This window comes from Falco rusticolus, chromosome 6, assembly GCF_015220075.1.
Source record: "Falco rusticolus isolate bFalRus1 chromosome 6, bFalRus1.pri, whole genome shotgun sequence".
In the NCBI taxonomy this organism is placed as follows: domain Eukaryota; kingdom Metazoa; phylum Chordata; class Aves; order Falconiformes; family Falconidae; genus Falco; species Falco rusticolus.
This window is the reverse complement of record NC_051192.1, coordinates 63,116,327-63,137,814: the sequence shown is the minus strand read 5'-3', so window position 1 is coordinate 63,137,814 and position 21,488 is coordinate 63,116,327. Positions and strand designations below refer to the sequence as shown.

The window sequence follows — 21,488 nt, the reverse complement described above, 5'->3', positions numbered from 1 at the left end:
TTCAGAAAGTTGGGCTTCTTGTTTTGCTTGAGAACAGCCTGTTGGGCTGTGTAGTGTTTCTGGTTGAGTCTCTCTCTGTCTTTTCTTCTTACACTGATTGCTGGAAACTGGGAGATAATCCTGGGGAAGGAAGTATACATCCTTTTCTGTGCTTGCTGACCTAAACATCTGCTGTTGGCCACGACTGACAAAGGATATCAAGTTAAATGGAGGTTGATCTGACCCAATATGGCTATTTTTCTCTTCATGTGCAGATAAACAATTATTTGCTGGGCCACAAAGGAATAAGGCACTGGTATAGGGACACTTGCATTAAGATGAAGACCTAGACTTCTGCTGCAAGCTTGGCATAGAGGGTGTTTAATGAACATTAACTGCTGGAGCCTGGAGACTCTCCATTTATGCTGCTACTGCCTGTTTTTTTCCCCATACCCTTTGGTTCTGTAAAAGGTGCCAAAATCATTGTCGGGATGTTCAGTAACTCAGTTTCTGACTTCATGCTTTTTTTCCTTGCCCAATTAAGTATGATAAAAATAGAACATACAGATAAAAATAGAACAGTTTTTCCCCCCGCTCCACTGACAAAAGCAAATAATATATTCATTCTTTATGCCAGCCTGAAATGTGTAAAGTGTATTTATTTATTTGAGCCAATACACCTTCCAGAAGAAAGAAGCCTGTATATTACACAGACCTATTTAGACAATATAGATTTTTGGATTGATGCTAGTTTTGAAGTTCTTTTGGGGAAGAGGGGGAGCAGCAGTGAGGTATTTGAACATCTGATGTGTCAGGACAGATTGTGGCATATAAAGTAGGACATAGAATAACATTTCGGGAAGTTTCAGTAACCTCAGACTGATTTCTTCCTGGTAAGAAAATTAATTGGCACATTTTATTGTTCAGAGTACAAAGCTTTGAAGCAGCTAAAATGGAAATTGGCCTTTGGCAAGTGAAACTGGACCTTGTTTCTACATGAGGAAAAAAGCTTTGCTACTCATCACTGATAGTCGAGTTCTCTCTAGTGCTCGTTTTAAAAGCCATGTTTTCTTTTGTTTGTTTTGGTATGCTTGTCCCCCTGCGTAGTATACTTACTACAGACATGTTTGTTGCTCAGTTCTCATCAGGCACATAGAACTTTAAAATAATTTGTGTAATGATTTGAATTGCTGCTTCTACACTCTATATGGGCCTCAGAAATCTCCTTCATTATTGTAATTTTGAAATTTTCAGCCTGTGGCATCCCAAATACCTAACACTTGTATTACTGAATACCTTGTGAAAAGTACATGAGCAGTGTGTCCGAAGTGTATTTGTGATGGGTGCCAAAATGTTAGCCTTAACTTGCTAGGAAAAAAACAACTTGAACAGTTTTAAAAAAATATTTGCATATTGCAGGTAATTTTAGTGTTGGGGTTTTTGTGGTGTATATGATCATGTATGGTAACATCTTTTTAATCGTTTTCACTGTGTAGCCTTAGGTTGTAAGGTAAAACAGTTTTCAAGCAAAATCATGTTTCTGTGCCGTTTTAAGAGAGATTGGCTGTGCATTTTGAAGAGTAATACTGATAGGAGTTCCAGGTTTGGTAATGAATTTCCTAACATTCTTGTATTTTAATCAAATACTGCCATTTATTTAGAAGTCTTGATATTCATGTCAAGAGAACAAGTTTGATACCAGGCTGATCATAGCATAATTGTTTTAGACTTGTCAAACAAGTGATCTCTGTGATCCCTAGGTACGCTGCAGCAACACCACATAGATTCTGATGTAAAAGGTATTTTACCTTAATAACTGTTTTACAAGATTAACATTAGAAGTCACATAAAAGTAAGCGAATAGAAGACACAAATACTGTGTTTGGAAAAATAATGCACTGACAAGGGCACGCTCAAGAAGGTCACTTTCAAGTTTGTTTCAGTTCATGCTGCATAGCACCACTTCTGTAATGATATACCTCCTTTTCTTATGTACTGTATGGAATGAATGTGTTTTTCCCTAAATCAAAGCTATATTTACAGTTGTTAGCCAGAGGGAAGTCTGCGCGCTCATCAGCAAAAACTGAGTGGGACTATGAAAGTGATTTTATATGGCCTCTTTGATTACATTGTTCTGAAATAAACAGATGCCAAAATAAACAGTCTTGCAATAGAGTTTTTTGAGTCAAAACTAGAAGCATTACATGAGAGGACAAAATGATCCCACCATGTGAGTTACATGATCACTTCTGGTTCAGAAGTTTACAGGGCGTTTAAAATCGATAAAAAGAAAAGCTAGAATATGCAACATCAGAAGCCATTTTAAATTTCACTGCTTCTGACACTGTACTGAAAGTGCACAAAGCAGTTGAATTGGGGGAGGGTAGCTTTGGCATGTGTGTGAATAGGTTTAGCATATGTATATTTATGAAACAAATACAGGATTAGAAGTTCAAAGTATAATAAAGCTACAGGTGTATTTAAACTGATTTGTAAGTGCTAAGATTTGGACAAAGAAAAGGATGAGAAAATACCGAAGAACTGTACTACAGACAAAGAGCTGACACTTTAATCTTTTATGCTGAAATGACTCCTTTGAAATACTAGTTGTGAATAAGCACCAATGTCTTTCAATTAAACAAATGCAAAGTCCCCCTCCCCATTTTTTGGTCTGTAATCAAGACTAAAATATTGTATTAAAGTTGCAAAGTTTTTCAGTATTTTGTCCATTAGTCCATAGGTGTACATAGCCCCTCTTAAATGTAGCATTATGAAAAGACTTCACAAAGGAATGGAGGACTAGAAGAAACCTCCTACAGGACCAAGTCTAGTTTCTTACCACAATGGGAAAGAATAATATTTTATAAATTTACTCAGGTACCTCTTAAAATAGTGAGATACCTGTTACCCTTTATTTCCTGTTTGGAAAGCTTTCCAGAATTGGATTTGTTTTTCCACAATTTCTAGTCGCAGTTTATTCAGGTACAGCTTTCACTCAGCTGTTGTTATGCTTCAGCTTAAATATTTCCAGGTGTTTATCCCTTTTTCCTGTTTATTGCCAGCAGTAAGGAATTTATGTAGGACCCTTTCCATTCAGGAGAGAAGAGGCTACCTACACCCTGTCTGTCAGGGTAACCGAACAAGCACGAGGTACAGACAGTCAGTGCTATATTATCCAAACAAAACTGTATTGATCATTAGTTGCCCAGATAATAGCCCTAACAAGCTTGGGTGACTGGGGATCATTTCAGGAAGGCAGCCTGGTCTTCCTACATTTTGTGCTTTTTAATTTTTTAAAAATATTTATTTATTTAAGCATTTTGTGCTTTTTATTTATTTATATTTCTGTAATGGGCACACTCCAGTTCTCTCTAGCTATCTGCTTGAGCTAGCCAATTTGAAGTTTGCTACAGCTTATTCCCAGTAATCTAATTACAAACCCAGAGCAGTTTAAGAAAGACTTTTTATTCCATTCTATACTTCACCTAGTGGTGGATGAAAGCAACACATACGTTGCTTCCCATTTTGTGTGTGTAATTTTTCTGTAAGTGTTCTATCACAGTCAAAAATCCAGTGGCTGAGAGATGTGTAAGCTGTCAAGATCAACATTTTGGGCCTACACCTTTTTTGCATTTCAAAGAGTATGTAATATTTAGTGACTTCTTAAAATTTGTTTCCTTGGTTTTGGTAGAAGGAGATCTCCTGTATGTTCGTTTCTTTGTTTTTCATGGCTATAACACTTTGGTACCCTGTGGTGATTCTTCCATCATCTGGTAAAACAAAACAATTTATTCTTCTGAGTTTTTTCTGACTGATTTCCCAGTTCATATGTGTATTTTTCCTTTGGATACACACCTTTGTCTTCACTGTTGAATTTCTTCCCATTCTTATTAATCACGTCAATGGATTGAATCAACAGTATTTCTAAAGAATGAAACGTAGGTTATTTTTGTGACCATTTGTTCACTTGGCTAATTACAATAGTCTTTTAGGTTTTATATGTAAATAAAATTCCATGGAGTACTGACTGTCACAAATCACTTCAATTCCCCACTTTTTTGATTTTCTTTTTTGACTGGGAGAAGGAAGAAATAATGAGTCCATGTTGCCTCAGTACAAAGGTAGAATACTTTGCTACTGGGATAATTTTGGTCTGTTTTTCATGGCTTTGGAGTGGATTATCTATCTGAACAGAAGCTGAACCAAGTCCTCAGCTAGTAAAGTCAGTGTTAAGTCAGTGTTAGTGAAGGTGGTATTTAGCCTGCTTCAGTTGTACTGGTTTTCTGAGTATTTCGGCATCATTCTACAGGTGCACTGTCTGCTGACACCATACAAATGTGATAGCAGTTTCCAGGTGAAGTTACAAAGCCTGTTCTATTGTGGTGAATGAATATGTGAAGAAATGTTGAGACTAATGTAATGATAAGGGTTAAAAGAATGTAGCTGGTAGAGGTAACTGTGTAGTAAGAGTGCACACCACACTCTTGCATCTACTGAGTTCTTGTTTAGGAATGGCCCTGGGGGATTCTTCAGCGGGAGTACCTGGGTACTCATTCCTGTTTTTCCCATTGTGTTTTCCTTTGTGTTGTGTTTTATCAAGAGGATGCCAGATAGCCAGAGTTGGAAAGTTGACGCAACTGAAAAGTAACTTTCCCCCCCACCTCCCCTTGCATCATTTTAGACATGGATTGCTTCTCTCCTGTGGTTCACGACACATCCTTGCAAGCATCTGCACTGGCACAGCTGAAGAGGCAGGCAGGGGAAGAAGGGAGGACCCAAGGAAGCCTGACCTGGCAGTCCTGTACATTTTCACCACATCTGGGCCTTAGGTTTTGTTTATTCTGTTGCCCTCAGTACTGTCTGTGGTTGGTTTTTTTCCGTGTCATCGTTGTTACAAATTTTTTTGTGGACCAACTGGCTGAGATAACTAGATGCTTAAATTGTCATCATGGTATGTTAGGGATGTTAGCTATCGTTTCTGTTGGACCCTGGCTATGCGGTGCCTCACGTGTTTGCTCTTCTACTGCCTAATCCCAGTGAAAGCAGGAGTTGGTTGAGAGAAGCTGCAAACCAAAATGATGACTTTCGTTGAGGAAAAGGACCTGAAGTTTTTTTCTTACTGAGAGTCTGTGCTTTCTGACTGAGGCAGCCATGGGCCAAAAGATTTTATGAATCCATAGGTCTGTCTGGATCCCTAACCACAGTAGTACAAGTTGTTCGTAATTAATCCAATGTGTTTATCCTTGCAACGCTTCTGGTTTTTAACAAGTACTGACTTCTACTGCCCGTCCAAACTAAGGTGCAAAGATGAAATAACTTACCAACTGCACGCACAAATCTGAGACTTACCTGGGAAATGAATCTGTAACTTCTGAGTCTCTGGCTGTCAGCCTCCTCTTTGGGGTGGGTTGGGTTGGATGAGTGAGCGAGCAGGCGGCTGAATGGTGCTTGGTTGCCAGCTGGGGTTAAATCACCATAGACTGTTACTTGTAAGGCTTGTAGTTGGAGACATTCCTTTAGCTTTGTCTCCAAGAGGGTAATTGCCCTTTGATGCAGTCTTTGATGAAATTACCATTCCTCTGTACTCAGCTGATTGGATGGTGCTTTTATGAGGTTATTTTTAGAAATCACGGAGTACACAGTGAGGGAATGTACTTTGTGTACTCCCATCCAGGCAGGTGGCTAATCTAACCTTTGAGATCTCACTGTATACAGGTTTGTTATAGTGAATACAATTCAAATTGCTGAAGAGGGTGAGAGAGCTGATGTGACCTTTATGGGCTTTCTTAGAGTTTTTTTTCCCTTTCCTCTGTACTTGGAATTCCAGGTGAAAAGGCCTGTGCACTTCTGCTAATGTTTCAGATGTGATCTCTAAAGATGCTTGAGGTAAAACTTCCAATTGATATAGGAGTACTGTGACAGTGTAACATTAATGTTAAGGCAACATCAGAATCTGTTGGTTTCCATGGAATGCTGCAGAGATTTTGCCCAGCGATTTGTGGTCTGAATGGATTCAGTTTAAGAATACTCCCAGAAATGTGAGAGAGAATATTTCTCTTTGCATTCAGTATGTTAAAATAATTGGATACGGTCCTAGGGACTGACTTTTCTGCATCATTTCTGTTACACAAATTATTAGCAATAAAACAATGGTAGATCAGATGTGTAGCTGCTGTGATGCACTGAAATCTTTTGAATGAAAACTGGAATGAATTTGGTGCTTTTTGGTTTTTTAGCATGTATCATGCTAAACAGCTCTTGTAATACAATTTGTAGTGTTCAGCGTTGTTCTTCAGTGGAGTCTAAAGACATACTTAAATTATCTTCCAGTTTCACAAAGTGTTGGGTTGGGTTTTTTGTTTTGTTTTTTAACCACATTTGTGGGACCATAATTCTGCTTTTCTGTTCCAGAACAATTGTACATTTTTGGATCTGCCCATATTTCACTTCAGTAAGCAAAATGGTTGCCTGCTTCCATTGCACTTCTTTCTTTGAAACAAATTGACTATAAGTGCTTGAATCTTCTGGACAGGATTTAATCTTGAATTTTATGTTGTGTTGCTGAAAGCTTTGCCTAGTGATAAAATGTGTGAAAGATATTTGAGAGATAGGCAATTTATTTTGTTCAGCATAGCAGTGAAAAAGTTCATATGGTTGGAAGTGCAATTAATTAACTAAATTATCTAGGAAAACTGAAATTAAATTCCATCTTTAATATTTTGCCTGGGGAAACAATACTGCTTGTTTCTTCAGCAGTGTCAGAACATACGATGGGTTGGAACTGTTTTAAGCTTCTTTAATAATTTAACACAGGAAGAAGATACTGTGTAGATAGTTTCATTTTAGATGGTGTTGAATATATGTGATGCTGGTCACCAGCAAAAGAGGGAAGATATTTTTTTTTGTGGACAAGGGGACGAAACCAGTTGTGTGGATGGGGGTAGGAGCTACTAGCAAGTAATTGATTAATTACAGAAATAAAGTTAACTAACATAATAGTGTTATAATTACAGAAGGTTTCCAGAGTACAGGTTTACCAGAGGACAGTCCAGTATTTCACATTTAATTGTTCTCTTTTGGTTTAGGCTCTGGATGTTGACCGAACTGTTCTCTATAAGATGAAGAAATCTGTCAAAGCCATAAACATATCTGGTCTGGGTAAGTACATCATAACTCCTGGTAGTTTGAATCGGTGAAACTGGAGGATTTAAACAGTCAGTCATCTTAACTGAATCGGAAACAGTTATATAGGTAACTCTGAGAAGAGAAAACGTACATTTTAAATAACAGTCTTGAACTAGCTGCTTGATCATGAGCTCAGTAAGGATGAAATTTTGTGAGGTAGCTGCACCTATCTAGCTGGCTTACTGCTACCAAGTGGGGAAGCTGTGCTCTCCTCTTTCCACCAGGTCTGGGCTACCTGTTCCTCCTGCCACCCCCTCATGCTTGGCAGATCCTTAGATGAAATTTTTAGCTCATATAAAGCTGCATATGCAGTGAAATCAACTTAACTGGGATTAGATGAGCACCTGAAATGGTAAGGCATATGTATCATTGAGAACTGAGGGCATGGAAGGTGTGAAATTACTCTCTTTGGCAGCAGGAAGAAGCTGCATTGGCTCTACTGCTTAGTGAAACCTCACCCTTCCTGGGGGCTTCCAGTTATGTATGTTGAGAACTTCGTGACAAGGGAGAGCTGATGAGCTGCAATTTTTTATCGTCATCATGCACAAAGTCAGATATTTCTCTTACAGTGCTGATAAAAATACAAAGCACTGTTGCTGTGTGCATTTTTTTGTGTGTGCCAATTTCTTGGAGTTTTGTGTGTTCATCATCTTTGACAAAATAACAAAAGCTTTTGTTTTTGTGGATCCAGCAGCATTTTGTAAATAAGAAACAACATTTGTTTTTGTGAATCAGAAACAGTGTTTTGTTGACTTTTGTTCTGGCTATGCAGTTCATAGCAATTAGAGCTAACAAAACCTGTATTACATGCAAAATAGATAGGCCTGGCAACCTTGGAGAGCCACCAATATCTGACGGAACTTGTGGGTATGTTGGTGTTCAGGTAGAAGGTTATAACAAGAACTGCTGTTGTGGTATAATTCTTATCAGGCAATTGAAAAGAAGTTCCTTCTTGCCTAACGTAATGAAGCTGTTATCTTTTGATTGTGGAGAGTCCAGTTTAAGATTCATCTGCAGCTGTGTCATGTGTTTACATGTTTATTTGGCACCCTTCGGGTTTTTGGGCATTTTGGGTTTTTTTTTTTTTTTGCATTTGAGGGTGGGTTGTTGGTTTTTTTATTAATTTTTGAGTGCTTGAGTATGCCTAATAATCAGTATACATGTTAAAGCATTATATCAAATACTACAGTTTTTGCATAAAATCAGTACCTTGTCTAGTTTTTAAATTCATGCTGCCCAGTCTTGACAAGAAAGTTTTCGAGGCATTTCTCTTCCACCAACAAAAATGTCACTAACCCAGCCACTTGCCAGCCCTTGGGGTTTCATTTGACAAAATAAAAACTGGGGCCCTGCACTCATAAGAACACAGTTACTGGATTTTTAATATAGGTTCCCTGAGCATTAAGTGTACATGTTTTGGCTTTCTTTTTTAATGTGTGAATTTAGGAAACCATTATAGAGGATTAGATAGTGACTCCAATTTGTACATAATTTAGTTTCTTACTTAAAAAAAGCCTCTAAAACCTCAAACCAACCTGCCTCATTTCATTTTTTTGATAGATCCCAAGCCTTTGGTTTGTGGAGAAACTTCTAATATTCATCAGGAAGAATCCGTAATGCAGGGAAAGTATTTTAGAAGGTTCCACAAAAAAATGCCATTTCATATTCTTCAGAAGCACTTTTGAAGTACCAGTTCAGCTAATAGTGTTGCTGCAATAAGTATCATCAGCATTCCGGGGAATGTCACTGAACTGCTGTTGAGCTGCTGCTTTGTTGGCTTTATTTAATCTTATACATAGATCCAGAAGAATTGGTCCCTAGGGTGCTGGGGAATAGAAGACCCTTGGGGATATTGTATGGAATAGAAAGCTCTTGCTTGTTTTGTAAGGTAAAAAAGTCAGCATGGTTCACCTGCATATTGCACATCTAACTACAACGAATGGTAGCAGCCTTTTCACCTTGTTTTCATGCAGTGGCAGCCTTCTCTTTTTGCTGTGTGAATTGTGCCCTGACCTCCACCCTCACCTGGTTTCAAATATGCTAAGCTGGATGCAGGAAGCAGTAAGAATGCAGAAAGCAATATGGAAATAATTCAGCTTGCTGGGTAGCTGTGTGAACTAGAGGAGTTGCGACCTGCCACATCCTGTTGTTTGCTGTCTGTGCCAGTTTGTTCAAAGCTTGTTCAGGTGTGTGTACATCACACAACAGTATTAGTTGAACATCCTTACTTCGTCCTGCAGCTCAAGTAGCAAGAAGTTTGGTAAGTGCTCAGCCCCTGCTGTTGATGCTGAGGAAAAATAAGTACGATTTAGTGCTAGAGTTTAGTTTTTAGTTGAATAGCTATATGCAAACAATCTTTCACAGGCTGCAAATTCAAGCGCTGATGTTAGAGACTTGTAGAATTAATGTCGTTTGTGTAACTTTAGTTCTACATGTAAATTACGACAGTCTTTAATTACACGTTATTATACCACTGCTCCACAGTGTTTTATTTTCATATATTGGAAATGAAATAAAATTTGTAGCTACTTGAGAAGCAGAGTTCTTAAATGGCTGTCCGAACAGGAATGTGAACAGACAGGCTTGTTTCTAAGTTGAAGCGTGCTAAGTTTAGTGAACAGGTTGTATAACTAATTCATAGAAATTTGGAGAAAGGACATTGCATCAGGAATCCTTTGGATATTAAATGCATTGACATACACAAAAGGGCTTGAAATGAAACTGGATCATTGCTTGGGTTTATCCTGGTCTCATGTAATGACCAAGAATGGGTCTTTGTTCTTATTAAGGCCTAATCTGTTTTCTAGGGTGTGGTTTCTTTTCCTGACTTCCTTTGAAGTGTTAGAAATTTGCCACAGCTAGAATAAGAAATGGGCAACAGTAACTTTCTCAGGTGCCAACTTGGTGTGCTTTGTCCAAAAGTTCCTTTGACAGGAACTTAATGCCTGTCTACACAAACAAGTAATCTGGTGTCCTAGGAGTGAATTAGTAGGCCAAAGTAGTTAAGACTGAGGCCCCTCAGATTTCCATTATATTTGAATCAGGAGAACTTGCTTTAGGCCCAGACTTCGTCTTATTCCACGGGCTGAATAATCCCCCAGCATGCATGGCTCAAAGCATTTTGAAGGGCCGAAGCATTAGGTGTGTGCTAGATGACTTACATTGATCAGCAGCCTGCACAATGATTCAGAACCTGCTGTCTCAGTTAAGCATTGGACCACTTCTGGGGCAGAGCTGCTGGTTTTGTTGTCTCGGAAAGGTGTCTAGCTGTTGTGAACCAAAACTGCTTTGAAAACTGAACTGGCCTGTGGTAAGTGCAGACTCCTAGGATTTGCCTCACATCCGAGTGCTGCTCTGAATTGGAGAGCTAACAGACAGAGGCTTTGCCCTCATCTGTAATGTAGTTTGTAGACCCATTTCCTAAGTCTTACTTGATCTGTTGCCTTCTATTGTAGAGATCCAGAACTCTGCCAACTCACTTGATGTCCTCTATTTCTTTGTTCAGCACACAGTTAAAATTAGAGAGCAATAACAAAAGATTCTATGAGATCATTATAATGAGTTGAGAATTGTTATGCAGTCTCCGGTCCAATGCGGAAGTATTGTGGGTCTTTGTAGAATGGGTATCTGTCAGATGATTGTCTTGTCTTGATGACATATTGTCCATTGTACAGCATGTGGATAGATAGACATAAACCAGAATTAGTGAGATACGTCATACTTCTGGCATATCAGCATTAAAAGATAAATAATGAATGTTTAGCATATCAAGTAAATATTTTTAGCAAGAAATCATCTGAACAGTTTTTTTTTTTAAAAAAAAACACTCAATTGTAATTTCAATAACCTTTTATCTACTGATATTTTCATGTTCTGTTCTTTTTGAAGCTCATGTGGAAAACGAAGAACAGTATACACAAGCACTGGAGAAATTCGGAGGCAACTGCGTTTGCAGGGATGACCCAGATTTGGGAACAGCATTTTTAAAGTTTTCTGTGTTTACAAAGGAATTAACTGCACTCTTCAAAAATTTGGTAAGAATTACTTAAGAAAAATATGTAGAAATTTTAAATCCATTACAAAGGCTCTATTTCTGAATTATAATAGCTCTTCATGTTGAAGACAATTTGTGTTTTAGCAACCAGTGTTCTTAAAAAATTCTCAGCTTAGGAAAACGTTTCATGCTCTAGCCTTTCCTCTTGCAAAACTCAAAGAACATGAAACAACCCAAATGACCACAAAAATCAAACCAACCCAACAAAAAACCCTCTTCTAACAATTCTCATGTCTAAAAGCTTCCCACAATAAAGTAGTTATAATGTGTATCATAAAACACACATATCGACTTGCTTTAAAATTCTGAAACCAGCAAAACCCAGCTTGGTTTACTCTGCATTCATGTTGCTTTTACTTTTTCACACTTTTCATTTGTGTTTATAAAGGGAGATTTTAGTGTCCCTGAAAGAGTCTTTTGCTTCTTAGGGAAGAGTCAGGAAAAACAAAATCAAACATAACGCTGTAATGACAGTATTGTCTGCTGGGGACCAATCCTGCAACTGAAGCCAGTAAGATTTAAAAACACTCTTCAGTGAGCCAAATGGGATGGAGCCAAATGGGCGAACAGGAGTTTTAATTATGAATGGGGAATTTTCAGCCTCATTCTGACATTAATCAGAGGGCACAAAAAGAGCAGATTCTGACTACATTCTACTAGCTGGAGCTTTCCTATGTCTAAGTCCCAAATTCACTGGAAACCACAGAACTCATAAACCAGAGGCTAGGAAGGGGAGATGACCCAGATTCCTACAAGCATTTAAAAATCTGTGCCTGCTGTAATCAATGGGATGGAGACGCATCAGATGCCTTTGTGAGTCTAGACCAAATGTCTGTAGTTTGCAGCCAGCTGGTCATAATCAGTTCTTTGGGGAATGTTTCCAGCTGATGGGATTTAGGACAGTCCCATTCACTCCCTGATGCTGTCCTCTTTTTACCCATTCGTGATATTGATGAGAGAGAATCTAGCCCCAAATGTACTTGATCAACCCTGAAATATATTTCCTAGTGGTCATATTGATTTGAATATATCTGGAGTTACAAATATTATCTGAGATTATATATAGAAGAGGTATCCCTGCTGAGTGTCAGTCAGTTATCCTGAGTCTCCCATACAGAGGCAGACTGCTCATATGGAAGGGGAAATGGAATTCTTCTAATTGATACCTTCTGTTGACTAAAAGCCCCTCTCTATCATGTATTAATTGCAATATGGTGACTTCATTAGGCAAATGGATCTGGGAAATGTGATCTTTAGGTGGTTTTAAAAAGCAATCTACTAAAAGCTGCACCCCCTCCTCAGAAAAAAACTTTTAATGTATTATTTTTCAAGAAGACTTTTAAAAGCTAAAAAATGTTGGCATTTAAAAAAAAAAATCTTAGCTATTTGTTCTCTTCAAAACAGTAATTACTATGTTTGCAAAATGTTTCTGACAGGAATAGCTTTTCAGCCAAAAACTGGAAAGCACAAGAAAAACAAAGTATCTATAGGAAACGAAATGTATGTTGTTATTACCTTTTCTTACCCACATAAACTTTTGTGTGTCTTCTCCAAGGAATATTTCTGAATCTTTTTGCTACGTACTGCTTTTTCACTAGCAATTATGTATTTTTGCTTCAGTTTGTATGTGTAAGAAGAGGATATGTCTTGAGATAGTAGCTAAGTCTTTAGGTTTTTTTCTCCATTTATTATTTGAGTTTTCTCTATTTTTGAAGCAAATAATAACTTTGGATGGACATGAATGTAATTTAATTTTGTTGTTGTTAACATTGCGATAGCATAGGCACCTTCTCTAGTACTGTCTGGTGAAGGACAGGTCTCTGTAAGGTTCTGCTCTTTCCTATTGTGCTTCATATTGTTGAGGTTTGAAGCTTTTTGTTTTCTCCTGACTGGCAAAACTGAAGATACAGAGGAACCTAATGGTCCCTGAATTTGGTGTCTTTCTAAGGAAATAGTTTCCTCCAGAAAGAAGTACATAAGAAAAAAAGATGTAAGCTTCATTATTGCTTGAAAATACCATATGTATAAATAATTTTAGAGTTATAAAATAACTCTATTATAGGAGTTATTTTATATAATTAAAAGAATTATAAAATAGAACTATAGTTTTATGTAGCTTTGCCTATTAGAAGTTAATATCACTAGAATAAACTGTTGGTAACTTGTCACTTTGAAAGTTGTTCATAAGTTCACTGATGGGTGTCTAGTTTAAGAGGTTACAAGGGTATTGACTAGTGTAAAAGTCCTATACAGTAGTTGGAAATAATTTGGGTTGCTGTCTTTTTATAGTCACGGGCATATGTGAAAGAAGCCCCATGTATTCTCACGGTGTGGTGAAGTATTCAGCTCTGAATTCTTTCAGCATGTTAGCAGTAAAACCATCCCTCTCCTCTGGGGTTTCCTTCTAGCACTGAACACATTTTGGTTGTAAATAGTTTCATCCAAAATGTAGCTAGGGCCAAACAACCTTCTGCTTTTAAACAAAAAAGTTCTGAAAGGTACTCTGTTTTTTAAATAGACCTATCCCTATAGTTTCATAGGGCGCTGAGTTTCCACAGATTTTAGCTGAAATGAGTGAGGGATGTGCAAGGAAGTGAGAGGACATGTTCAGACTGGAACAGATGCCAAAGCTATTAACGCTGGCAAAGCTGTAGGGCTACTGTCAAGTTTTGCTTTGTCATATATTTTGCTTTTGTTTCTAGAAGCTGATGTGTTCTGTCAGCTCTTGGCCTGGGTGATGTTTAGAGCTGTAGCTCTAAAGTTCTTCTGCAGAAAGATTTTCCTTGAATTTGTCTTTAGCAAGGTGAAGGAAAGCTGTTACAAAGTTGTTCTGCTTTAACAGGGTTTTAGGTTGTTGTTTTCTCTAGTGTTTTTAAAGTTTTCCCCAAAGACTTTGATGGTTTTGTGGACTTACCAAGGCATCAGTGTTTTAAAATACTTCATTAACAGCTGAAGTTTTTTGTTTTTTTTCTTGGAATCCAATTATTCAGTTGTAAGCTATTCAAGTTAAAGTTCAAGTCTTGGGTTTTTTGTATGTGTTTACTATGCTTCTTTTATCTGTGCACTTTTAAGTACTGCATAAAACTCAAAAAACTTTGAAGAGCTTTGGTTCTTCACAATTGAAGTGATTTATAAACGTGTTTTTAAGAGGAGAAATGACTTGACATATACTGTATTTCACGACCTTGTAACTACTCACTTTAGACTTTCTAACACATTGTTTGCATGGTCTGGATCACTTTATGATATACTGTGCGTTGTTTTTTTTTTCTCTTGCCATAGCTCCAATATCAAGCTACAAACTTTTCTTCAACTTCTTCTGGATTAGAAATGTTTTTAAGAAGACTGATCTATCAGTATGTCTGTTTTTGCTAGTGAACTATAAGAAAATACTAGAGGCATTTTCAAAGGTAACATGGTACCTTTGGTGGCATGTACAATATTGCTTTTTGATGGTAACCTTGGTGTTAATTCCTGATGGAATGGTAGCACCCACAGTTCCCAGGTAGGTTAGGTCTGCATGGCACTTGTTTATAATGTTAATTACTCTGTCTTAATAAATTTAGTGCCAAGTAATAAAGTGTGAATCTTAATATGAAAATGTTAGGACAAGGAAAGGCAATGTGTTTGCACTTTAAATGTTTTTTTCCTTTAGATCCTATTCTTAGATTGCTACACCAAGAAGAAATAAAATCTGTAGTTGCCTGTCATCTTTGTCAGCAGTCCTTGAAAAGGATTTGTTCTGTGAAGATGAAGTAGCTACTTAACGATTTCTATTTTCTGTATTTGTTGTTCTTGTACATACTCTTGTCCGTTCTTTTTCATTTGTTTAAATTTAAAGCTAATGAGACATGCTGGAGGACTGGAATCCAGTATTTCCACTCTGTGGAAGGTAGCTGGGAGGAAGAGATTCCATGTGGGAAGTTTTACTGTTAGTAATCCTTGGATTTTTAGCCAGGAGAGATGGAAGAACAGTGTTAATATTTTTCTGACCATATGCTCTTGTTTTACTTCAGTTTTTTAAAAGTAAGAAGAAAGGAGATTTGATTACATGTAAAAGGGTAACAAATAACAAATCTGAAGGAAATACCTTTTCTGTATTACATAATGAACTGTATTATGTGATTTATGCTCAGAATTTTCTTTCCAGGGTAATATTTCACACAAAGTTTTTAAAAAATGTTTGGTGCCTGAACCTTCACAAGCATATTTTGTTTAGAAGGACTCATCTTAGTAAGTGCATAAAAAAAGCTACAGATAGATATATTTGAGGTTTGGAGTATTGTATGTGAAGCTTAATGATTTAAGTTGTGTTGTTTTGCTTTTCACTGTTACCCTTGAGGAAAGATTGGCTTAATGGTGAGAAGAAAAAAAGGAGAGTGCTGCTTGATTTACGTCTGTAAAGATACAAGATGCAATAATTCCTCCTTAGTGGCATGGGTTCAGCTCTACCTGGGATGTTATCTTTATTTCTTTCCCCGAAAGATAATGATCCAACTGGAAGAAACTCAGAGGACAGTAACAAAAAATGATCGGAGCTTGAATAGTTTGATTTATGAAGAAAGCTTGGAACAGTTGGAAGTGTGTGGTTTGCCTCACAAATAACTGATTGTGGAAGAGGAAAATAATAAATTGCACGTAAATGGGATCTCACTGTGGAAATATTAGATGAAGTGTCCCAGAGAAAGTGATAGAAGCTTATTGTTTAGATGTTATAAACTAGGTTAGAAAGCATGCAGTTGGGAAGTCTCCTCCACTGGCAAGGAAGATGGGCTGGAGTAACCTCAAGTCTCTTTCTTCCTTTGCTTTTTGAATTCTTTAATTTATGCTTTTAGAATTCTTGACTTTATGCTTTTAAGAATACCTTCTAAAAAGTATTTCCTGTCATTTTTGTGTTTGCACTTCCTATTAGAGAAGCTCCTAGCCTGTAGTTTGTATATTGGTGGTGGTACAGGGACTGTTTCCAAGTAGTACATGGTGGCCACACTTGGTACCTTGTGTGAAGGCATGTTTCTAGGCAGCTGAGCCAGCAGATCCATGTGTGGGCAGATAGCGATGTTCAGCTCCTGTTTCGCTAAAGTCACTTTTCCTATGGCATATATGGGTGGTGGGTGATGTCCACCTCAGCCACCAGCCTGGTGTGATGCAGTTTGTGCCATGGGGGACACCACTGCGCTGCACCTGGGGCAGGGTGTGAGGACAGCAGAAAGGCAGTGTTGTGTCCTTGTGTATGAGAGGGAAGCATGGTGCAAAGATGAAAGTTTGTGCTATAAGCCTTTGTTACATGGTTTTCTGAAGTCTTGGGGTTAGATGCTAAAGCTTAAAGGTCAGACAAACAGTGTCTCTTCTATACTGGATGTTCTCACTTCCACTTGCTCCCTGCTGCGTTGACTGGCCTTGTTCTACTAAAGCTCATATCACTGGGAAAACTTTTGGAAAGTATTAAATCCAATAGTACTTGCCATAAAAACATGAAAATAACTTAAATAGTGATTTGTTGGCAGGCAGTACTGCCACCATCTGTGCATACCCAAGTTCATGGGTGGTTGAGAAGCCCATAGCCAAGTACATCGACTGCATGTAGAATGTAGCAATGGCAATAGGAGTCATATCATACACCGTTCAACTACCTGAATTTTAGTTTAAATTGAAAATGTTTAAAGATCTGCTCTGTTTATCTGCGTGTTAAGGTAAGTATTTTAATTTCTGAAGTAGTGAAAAGGCTTTCATTTTTTTGGCTTGGATTTAGAAAGCAAAACCAATTCAGGTACTACAGGCAACAGTATCCAAAGCTCTTCTGGAAAAGACTCATTAAAAATAATCAGGAGGGCTGGCGAAAGAAGAACGTCAGTGTTTAGCCACAGGCTCTTAAACTACTTGAAAATCTTCTTTCCCCTTTGCAAATGTTGGCTTCCCTGTTGCCTCTACCATCACTTCTGGCAGCTACGTGTTTTGTTTATTTTTACGTTCTCCCTACTGACATTTCTTTTTCTCCTCCTCTGAGCCTTCTCCAACTTAGGAAGTTTTAATTTATTACCCTGTCTGTGTCGTCTTATCTTGTTGGAAGCTGTCAGAGGAAAACTGCGGGTCTGCCAAAGCAGCAGTGTTGGAAGTGGAAACCAGGTCAACTAGGTTTTCAATATTTTTTTTTCTTTTTCCCCCCCAAACACATGGAACTTGGTAGTGTTCCTCTGAGGCAGGGTGACTAATTTCTGTGAAGCTTTCCTGCACCTTTGAGTATGTTTCTTTTTAAAGAATATTTTAAAACATAAAAAAGTCAGAGTAGAGGCAGTTGCATACATTTTGGCTCCCTGTATACACACAGAGTAGGAGCTGCAGCATATTAATGCCTCTCTGAGTTCCAAAAATGGGTCTGTATTTTTAGATAGTTCAGCTTAAGCTTCTCGAGAGAGGGGAAAAACATGAAAGATCTTTCTTCTTTGTATCGCTTGCTGATTTATAAATATGAGCAAGTATGATTCATCTAGCTAGGTTAATAATGACAAGTTAATGCATTATGTATGTTTACATTTGTTGCAAATAAAATAGGAGCATAGGGAATACAGTAGACTAGTAATAATATACAGGTGATAGCACACAAAAGGAATTAATTCGAATAGGCAGGCATTCTCCAAACTGTAAAAAAAAATGAAAAAGTGTTTGTTTTTTTCCTCCTATTCTTTTTTTTTAAGTTGCTTTGGACTTCATGCCCCATGACTTGAAGTTCTAGGAAGTATCCAGAACTGTTTGGGAGGCTGATTGATGTTTATATGAATGTGTCTGGGATAATACTTCAGGGTCTGACATTATTTTTCTTTTTTGACTTAAGGAAGAAATAGTTGTCTTGAATCTGCTGTTGAGAAATGCTTTATTCTTGCTTTGTACCTATTTGTCTGGATTTTAAGGTAATTAAATGGAGGCTATGGAAAGTGTTGATCTTTAGGTCAGACATTTGACTGCATCATACTTATAAAACAGAATAGCAAAGTAGAAAACTTTGTATAGAATGATATCTTAGATGAGACCTCTTCTGCTTGTCCACCTGGATAGCCATACTGGGTATGTGTCTACATGTTCCATCTGTCTTTTTCTAGAATAATTTTTTATTTCTTTACCTAAGTTTTGTGTGATGTAAACCTTTTTGCTTATCTCCTATATCTACAACATACAATTTTATTAACTTCGAGCATGGTTATGTTGATATGCAGATGTTATAGTACTGCTGAGAACCTACGAGGTGGATGGCCTCCAGCACTGCCAGCTAAGCATGTGTAGATGTTGTTCCTTCAATTTTTATGGGAATTATTTGGGGAAAAAAACCCAGAGAGAGAGCTGAAATTTAACTTGTTGAGTCCTGCAGCTTTTTGGGAAGGAGGAGAAGTAGGGTGGGGGAGGAGAAATGTGATTTGTGATAAGAGTTTTAAAGACCAGGTTTTCTATATTTCTCCAGCCTTCCCATGCAGAGGCGATCTCTTTAACCTCTGAAATTGATGTACGTTCACTTTCTTTTTGGTTGCTGGCTGAAAATTCAAACAAGTTCAGTAAGGTAGCATCTTTGAAGAGGAAGGGTGGGGGTTTGGGGTCTTTGTTTCTTTTAATAGCAGTACTGCTGGGGATGGGACCCCTGACTCTTCTCTAGTGAGACCACCAAGTAACTATAGGGTGATAATGTTTTGTATTTTTCCATTCTGGGGAGGCAGAAGCATGACCATTAGAAAAAAATATTCTTGAAGTTCCTGTTGTTGTCCTTTCTTCTCTGGATGGATTATACTAAAAGGACCTTTGATGTTCCTCATATTGTTCCTGAAGAAACAGAAGCTTTTGTTGCTATATGATGCAAAATTAAAATCCATCTTCATATATGCATTTCAGTGTTTCTTGAAAAAAATCACGTTTTAAAAGAACAGCTAATAATAATATCCAAAAAAGAAACCCATCCCAAAGCAACCTTCACCAAACTGCTGCAAAAGTTATTCTGTTTTTTTCCATTGTGTGGTTCTAAAATACTCTGGTTTTTACTCTTGCATGCAGTCCATTTGAAATGTTACAGTTTAAACTCTGTGTCTAGACATCATGGCCCATACCTTGAACATTTTCTCTGAATCATAAAGGATTGGACATGAAGTCTTCTTTTTTCCTGGTGTATGCTACTTACTCCTCCTGTCGGTCTTCATTCTTTTTCCTTATCAAAATATTGTCATACCAATACTGATCTAAAACCAAGAGTATTTTACTGCTGTCTTAATTTGAAATTTGTCTTGAATTACTTACTGAAGATGTCATAAAATCTTTGCTTCAAAGTTTGAGAATAAAGATAAATAAAGCAGATATATTACATTTTAAAAATAAATGGAAAGTACTTGAATAGTGGCTTTTTCACAGGCCAGCATTCTTTGTCTTTGTAACTTCTGTTAGAGTAAGGTGCCTTGTATTGTGAAAATTGCAGGTACATTTTATGGAATAGGTCTGAAGAGACTGGAAAATAAAAAAGTTCAATATAAAATATACTGATGAACTTAAAATGTATAACTGCTGAAAAATTGTATGATTGTTTTCATGTAATTTAAACAGTGAAATCAGGCAATGTAAATACTAGTGGTCTTACTTTGCAGTCACTGTTGGATGAGATGTTTATCATCAGCAGTAATTCTGCAGGTTTCCTGCTGGCTTGCGTGATAGTGTTTCCAGAGTAAGTCTAATTAACTCATGTTCCCTCCATCTTTGATTACTGGCTGTACTGGTAAATATCTCCATAAAGCAGGGTTAGGAAAATAATGTCTTAAGATTTCACTGTGGAACTTTCTGAAATGCATGAATTAAAGCAGTGTCTGTTCTGCATTAAAATATATTAAGAAGTTTTAATGTAATTTTTTTGTTACAGATTCAGAATATGAACAACATAATCAGTTTTCCATTGGACAGTTTGCTGAAGGGAGATCTGAAAGGAGTGAAAGGGGTATGTTCTTATTTATAAATAAATATACATATATTGTTGGTACAATATATACATTTAGCTAGTCTATTAATCTTATTTGATGGAAGGAATGGGTTACTAAAGTAACATAGTAGCTTACCAACCAGGAGATGTTGGGGATTTTTTTGTGAATTGAGTCATTCCTGTTTGTGGTTTCACATACAGCATGCTCTTGACTGTGTATACAAAACAACATTTTACAAGCTTTAGAAGCAGCCCTGAGATATAGATAAGTGGAGAAAGAAGGGTAAGTATTTGGATATTTACTTAGTTGAGAAGGGCATAGTACTTTATTTAAAAGGATTGTTATTAATATATTTATTTAGCATTCTAAACCTACCTGGAACAATACAGATTATTAAGACAGACATACTAGGCTGCATGAGCATAGGATTTTTCTTAACAAAGCTGAAATCTATTTGTGCCCTGAGGATGTTTCCTATTTGAAATAATAATAACTTAGAACTCAAGTAATGATACGTTTATAATAAATTTCAAAGCCTATAGCCAACAAACTTATTTGGCTTGTACTTTATTTACTGTTGAACAAACAGGAAGTGACTGGCAGCTATTGTTCTAGGACATTGAAAGAAGAAAAATACGCATAGACTAAAAATGGTCTGTGTAAATTATTGGAGGATAAATAGATTATTTAGTAAAAGATGCCTATCATCTTTGTGTTGCTTACCACATTTCGCTCCTCTTGTTCTTCTCTTTTTCTGTGTCAGAATATATACATTTGTTACAATACACTTGCCCCATGTTCCTGACTTGAGAAAGTAATCAAGTGTTGCTTGAATTAATTTCATAATTGTCAAAATAACTAGCTGACATGTAAGAATTAGTTCCTGATCTGTAGTTGCAAAGTTTCTCCAATGTCTGATAGTTAACGTATTGGTTTTGTAGTTGGCTGATCTCTGGAACTTCAGTGTTGAAGCAGAACTTCAATTGCTGCAGTTTTAGACATGAGTGAAATAATTTTACAACTTGTTAAGATCATTTTATCCAAATTGGCTGCTTCAGAGGGAAAAAAATGTGGAACATAAGTAATTCAGAATTCTCACAGAATTGAGTTACATCGAGCTGTATGGCCTACACTGTTCCCATTAAGTCAGTGGGAAATTGATTTCTTTAACTTTAGTGGGATGAATCAATTCCTTAGCCAAGGCTGAGGTTGTGTGACAGCCTCAGGACAGTCACTTCTTTCCAGTAAAGCCACAGATGGAGTGATGAGAAAATAGCTGATTTGATTAATTGCATAGTGCTCTTTGGATGACATGTGGTTATACCTTTTAA

General features: G+C 37.2%; 1 protein-coding gene across 4 annotated transcripts in view; it reads left to right on the top strand.

The window, feature by feature from the left end:
• Nucleotides 1-21,488, top strand: part of ASAP2 (ArfGAP with SH3 domain, ankyrin repeat and PH domain 2) — a 96,923-nt gene that overhangs the window by 17,790 nt on the left and 57,645 nt on the right. For all 4 annotated transcript variants that reach the window (XM_037392419.1, XM_037392418.1, XM_037392415.1 and 1 more), the window contains exons 2-4: nt 7,065-7,137; nt 11,053-11,198; nt 20,100-20,174. In XM_037392419.1, coding sequence (XP_037248316.1) covers nt 7,065-7,137; nt 11,053-11,198; nt 20,100-20,174 — 294 coding nt within the window. The remainder of the gene's footprint in view (nt 1-7,064; nt 7,138-11,052; nt 11,199-20,099; nt 20,175-21,488) is intronic.